Genomic DNA, 6,000 nt, shown 5'->3' with positions numbered 1-6,000 from the left:
AATATTTTTTCAAATGGTGCTCGGGCAACACTGCCATTAACTGTCAAATATGTTCGCATGAACAGTGACAAGATAGAAACATTTCTATTCTATGCGAGCAAAACATCGAGCACTTAAACACACCCGAGAATCTCCACTAACGTCGAACATTTCGTCGAGCACAACAAGTTCAGGCAAAATGCTCGTCTGTGGATGGGGTGCTTAACACTTTCCGGCCTTTCCGCAATCGGCCAAGAGTCCGGAGCAGCTGTCAAGGAGCTTCAAAGCACCATTCAAGGGCGTCTCGCTGCTCTGGAACACTCCAATGTAAACACAGAAGCTTGGGACTCTATTCTGTGCTTTTTCTGGGAACGCAAGCTCCCCAAGATCCCCTGAGTTTTCTGGGAGCAATCCTTAAAAAATAAGACAGAGATTCCAAAATGAGTGGAGCTCAACAAGTTTTTGGTTGAACGCGTACCCTTGGGGCAATGGACGACGAGAGGTCGGGGTGTTTCAAATTTTCAAGACCAACGCCATTCCAACCTTCAATAAATGGACGGGGTACCTAAAAAACGAAATTCGTTTGAGGCAGAGATCAGCGTGAAACCACACCCATCCAACAAAACCAAGCCACAGGCATGCAAAATATGTTCAAATATATTTCAAAATTCCAAGAATTACGGAAGTTATAAAAAAACACGAATTGCGGGGGAGTGGTGGGTGTATAAGAACAAAAAAATAAACTTGACCTGCCTAGGGCTTAAGGGAACCTGGATTCCAAGGATTTGGTAATTCAAGCTCTTGTACCTTCTGAGATCCTTGCGCTCATACAGATGGACGGACAGACGGACGGACAGACGGACATGGCTAAATCGACTCGGCTTGTCACCCTGATCAAGAATATATATATTTTGTGGGGTCTCCCACGCCTCCTTCTGTGTGTTACATACATTCGCACAAAACTAGTATAGCCTTTCACCCTTTGGGTACAGGCTATAAACATTTGGATCGATTTTACCTCTCTTTCGATATTCGAACTCACGTAAAGGGTGTATAATTGCACATATACAAATCAATTGCGTAATTGCTATGTGAGTGTATGAATGTCTATGCGCATCTATTCGTGTCTGTGTAAACATGTTTGCAGTCAACCAAAGCATCAGCATCAACAACAGCCGCGGGCAGCGCTTGGGCAGCAAATATATATATGGCTATAACTTCTTGTTAAACCGGTCTATCATAGTGAAACTTGGCCCACGGACACATAATAACTAACTGGGGGTAACTGGTAATTTTAGTTCGAAATTCCAAGAATTACGGGAGGTATGATATTCCAAAATCCTATAAATTTAATGTATCGACGAAAACTAAAACGCGACAAATTCATCAATAATTGTTAATATTTATACTCGTATACTTATAAAAGCATTATGTTTATTTAAGTATGTGAATTTAAAATTGTTGGAAGTGATCCTTGTTGATTGGCGTTCCATATTATTACACTTTGATGACATATTATTTGTGGCTCCTGTTTTAGTGCACGATATGCTTGTAGGACTAAAATATGGAAGCGTCTTCCTAAAAAATAAAAAAGAATATATTTAAAATGAAATGCAATAAACAATAATGAATTATTTTTCGGTAGATATGCAGAATATACTTTTTTTCCGAATTCCCAGGATAAATTGATAAAAATACGTTATAAAGATAAATAAAAACAGGTACAGAAGCTAAAGTACCGGTGGCCCTCCCTGCCTTGAGCCGGTCTTGGCAATTTGTTGCCGGCTCCCTTTAATGTGCTTGTTTTATTTGGTTTTTGACTTTGGTCACCCCATCTCACCCATTAAGAGTACTCTATTCCATTATTACAACCTGTTGACCTGGACATTCAGGCCATGGGGACGCTGCGGTTATGGCCGTCTGTTTGTGCCAGTTTGGACTACCTAATTCATGCACCTCCTAACCTACCTATACTTAAGTATGTGGTTAGCTTGGATTACACGTTATCAAAAAGGGGATATAATTCCGGTGAAACAAACCAAAAACTGCAGCGCCCCAAGACGCATTACAATATTCTTTTCCAGTCGTACTCGTCCACGAGGACAACGCGCCGCCGTTAATCACATTTTGTGCGTATTCACATAAGGCATTGGATTAAAATTTGGTCTTAAATTAGGTCTTATAGTCTCCGAGATATAGGCGATTATACGAATGGAAAATCGGGAAAACCCCCATACAGGGGAAGTAGTGGGGAAAATCAAAAAAATAAAACAAACTCGTATAGAATACACACATAACGCATCTTTGTGCAAAATTTGGTGTCTCTATCTCTTATAGTCTCTGAGATCCAGGTGTTCATACGGACGGACAGACGGACAGACAGGGCTAGATCGACTCGCCTCGTCATGCTGATCAAGAATATATATACTTTGTGGGGTCTGCCACGCCTCCTTCTGCCTGTTACATTTTTCGGCTCCCGCATTTTTTGGCAGTTTCTTAGCGCCCGGTATTTTCAACTCACTGCGACCTCCCCCTCTCCCAGCCGAAAAGTGCACAAAGCACTAACGGAGCGTTAATACAGACTGGGCTCGACATGTGGACATTAAACGAAAACTAAGCCCACAAGCGACTAAGAAAAACAGCGCATGCAAAGAAACAAAAACAGCTAAAAACACTGTGCCAACTGAAGCGCTGAAAAACAATATATTCGCGATTCTCAGTTTACCTGAAGACGATAACGCCGAAACAGCTAAGGCCAAGCAAACTAAAGCCGCCACCTATTTATGTACGTCAGGCAAATTGTACAGAATTGGTTAAAAAACTCACTACCAAAATTGGCGAAAACAAATTCTATGTTATGTCTATAAAAAGGGATAGCATAATTGAAACTAAAATACAAGTCAATGATGAAAATACATATCGATCACTGGTAAAATACCTCGACGATGAAAAGATGAACTACTAGACCCACCAACTTAAGAGCAGCAAGGGATTGCAAGTGGTTATCAAACAATCGACCCAACAGTTCCAGTCAGCGAGATAAAAGATGGACTTAAATATAAGGGCTTCGAAGTCAAAATGTCAATGAACATAATAAACAAAAATAAAATTCCCCAACCAATGTTCAGGGTAGAACTGACACCTGACTGTATGCCTATAAATAAAAACGAAGTTCACCCAATTTACAAGCTGCAATATCTACTGCACCGTAAAATCACCGTTGAGGAACCGCACAAACGAAATGGACCTGTCCAATGCACAAACTGCCAGGAATATGGACACATAAAAACCTATTGTACCCTACGCGCAGTCTGTTTTGCCTGCGGGGATGTATATCTCAATGAGGCCTTCCCTGTAAATAAGGAGGACCCCTCTGCTACAAAAATTTAGCAACTGTGGGGGAAACCACACTGTCTGTCACACTGTTGTCAGACAAAGCAACAGGGGCCAGAAACTACTACCCAACATACCACTGCAAATCCATCCCAATTGCTTAGTGGGATTGAATCAATTCCGGCAACTCTAACAAATACAATGGTAGCAATACAACAAACGGTGCAGGAAATTATGCGCAATCAACATCTCCTTATGGAATTACTAATCAAACAGAAATCTACTCACATGGCTCCACTAAAAATATGTTTTTGAAATGCGAATGACATTTCATAATACATATGCGAGCTCTTGCAGTTCCTCAATCAACATGACATTGACGCTTTGCTCATATAAGAGACTCACCTAACAAACAACATTATTATTTTCATCTCAATGGCATGGCATCTCAAACAGGGTCATGGAGGTACTGGCATCCTGATAAAGCGACGCATCAGGCACTATCTGTTGCCATCATTTTCTACAACTTATCTACAGGCCACAACAATTCATATCGAAACACAAAGCGTCTATTTCAGCCTAGCCGCAGAATACTGCCCACCGCGCTTCTCCGTTTCAGAGATAGAATTTGTACATTTCTTCTTCCTACTAGGTGACCGCTTCATAGCAGCTGGTGACTACAATGCCAAACACACACATTGGGGATCCCGGCTCAATAACCCAAAGAAAGACAACTATATATCTCTATAATAACATCACGAAACAAGCTTGACTTTATTTCTCCAGGCTGGCCTACATATTGGCCCACAGATTCAAAGAACCAACCAGACTTGATTGATTTTGCTGTTACAAGAAGAGTGCTAAAGGCTCAGATTTGTGTGGAGCACTTAACAGATCTATCATCGGATCACTCGCCAATCGTTCTTCACCTTTATGACCACCACCACTTTTTAACTACCACCACCACTTTTAACTTAGCTTAAATACAGGAAGTACGTAAGTTCCCATATTAAAGGCTGCCCAAACATTAACTGTATAGATGACATAGATACCTCAGTTGAAGCATTAGTGTCTGTAATGTCACTGGCGGCACAACATTCCACTCCAGAAATCACAGCTTATAAACCTTACCAAAGCAGTGGTTTTCCCAAACATATTGAAGAGCTGCTACGAAATAAGAGAAGGCTTCGGCGGGAGTGGCAAGCGCACAGATCACCTGACCCAAAGGAGCGGTTAAAAATAGCCAACCATCTATTGCGCAAAGCCCTAGAAGATCAGTAATCAGTAATCAGAAGACTGTTTTGGTCATGCCCAAATCCTGAGAGGAAATGACACTATCCCCTCAGTCACTGACTACTGCACCCCCAAGAAGTATCCCCATACTCCATTTCATCACATCATTCTCTCTAGGGAAGAATAGAATATTGGCCCTCCAGCATGGGGGCTGGCAAATCAATCAAAATCTATACAAACGGTTCTAAGCTAGACAACCGCGTAGGCGGTGGCGCCTTTAGCGAACAACTTGGCATCAAAAAAGCCTTCAAGCTTACGGACCAGTGCAGTGTTTTCGAAGTCGCAAATCTCTCTACGAGATGGCAGCAAAGTTCTCAGTTTACCTCATTTGGGTACCAGGCTATAGAGGGAAATTGCATTGCCGACGAGCTGGCAAGACACGGAACCCCCGTTTTCCTCATTCCAGAGAAGGAAAGTGTCGGACCACCTGCCGAACCACTTTGATTCTGTTGCAAATTAAATGTGGACCAACGACGCAGAGATCACACCGCAAAATCACCACAAACGCAACAAGAAGCGATCTTCGGAGATCTGCACACTGAGCAGAGGCCAATGCTCAGACGTAATCAGAGCCATTACGGGGCACTGGCTGGTTGGCACCTGTGCCGCCAGACTAGGACTTTAAGACGGCGTGGAAGAGGAGGAAACTCTGCGACTGCCCAGTCTAGTTAAGGACAAGACAACGCTTTTTAGGAGCTATCCTCCTCCCGAATCTATCGGAACTAGATAACAGAAAGCCGAAACACATTTTCAAATTCATCCAAGCATATGGATGGATGTAGTACATGCGCAGACAAGCAGCCAACCACGCGCATTTAGGAAGTGGACTTTTAGGGCCTAAGTGAGCCAGGGTTTGGCTGCCGCACCTACCTACCCACCTATCTATCTACCTACCTACCTACCTATTAATACTATTGCTGTCTAGAGCTCTATTGTTTACATTCCCTTATACTCATAATGAAAACGTTCATCGACTTTTATTAATAGGCGATGTTTTTTTTTACTAATAGAATATTTTATTTCTAGTTATCATGTTTATAACGTGCAACCCAAGGGTTACAAGGACATACTCGATTATTGTGATTCTATGTATACTCGTAAATCACACAGAAGGTAGATATTTGAATAACAGGAAATAAAATAACATAAAATAAATGACTTTATTATCTAGCGCATATATACCTGAAACAATGGATGCATATTTTCCGACTCCATATGCTCGGTACCTGATTGGACTGCAGGTGGTGTAAAGATGACAGACTCATTTTCAATTAAAACATTTGATGGATTGCATGGTAGCTGTTCCGTAATAAGTATATTTGACACCTGAAAAACAATTAATTAATTATTACATTTTAGAGTTATAATCAAACGTTTTAAATACTTTAGGAAGCA

At 41.6% G+C, this 6,000-nt stretch overlaps 1 protein-coding gene across 4 annotated transcripts in view; it reads right to left on the bottom strand.

The window, feature by feature from the left end:
* Positions 1 to 1,425: 1,425 nt before the first annotated feature.
* Positions 1,426 to 6,000, bottom strand: part of LOC115630798 (calcineurin-binding protein cabin-1-like) — a 285,450-nt gene continuing 280,875 nt past the window's right edge. For all 4 annotated transcript variants that reach the window (XM_030527455.1, XM_030527459.1, XM_030527457.1 and 1 more), the window contains 2 exons: positions 5,788 to 5,931; positions 1,426 to 1,557 (listed from right to left, as the gene is read on the bottom strand). In XM_030527455.1, coding sequence (XP_030383315.1) covers positions 1,537 to 1,557; positions 5,788 to 5,931 — 165 coding nt within the window. In that variant the 3' untranslated portion in view covers positions 1,426 to 1,536. The remainder of the gene's footprint in view (positions 1,558 to 5,787; positions 5,932 to 6,000) is intronic.

This window comes from Scaptodrosophila lebanonensis, unplaced genomic scaffold (assembly GCF_003285725.1).
Source record: "Scaptodrosophila lebanonensis strain 11010-0011.00,11010-0021.00 unplaced genomic scaffold, SlebRS2 tig00001410-arrow-pilon, whole genome shotgun sequence".
Lineage (NCBI taxonomy): Eukaryota > Metazoa > Arthropoda > Insecta > Diptera > Drosophilidae > Scaptodrosophila > Scaptodrosophila lebanonensis.
The sequence above is the reverse complement of the archived record's forward strand: the minus strand, read 5'-3'. Positions and strand labels throughout refer to the sequence as shown.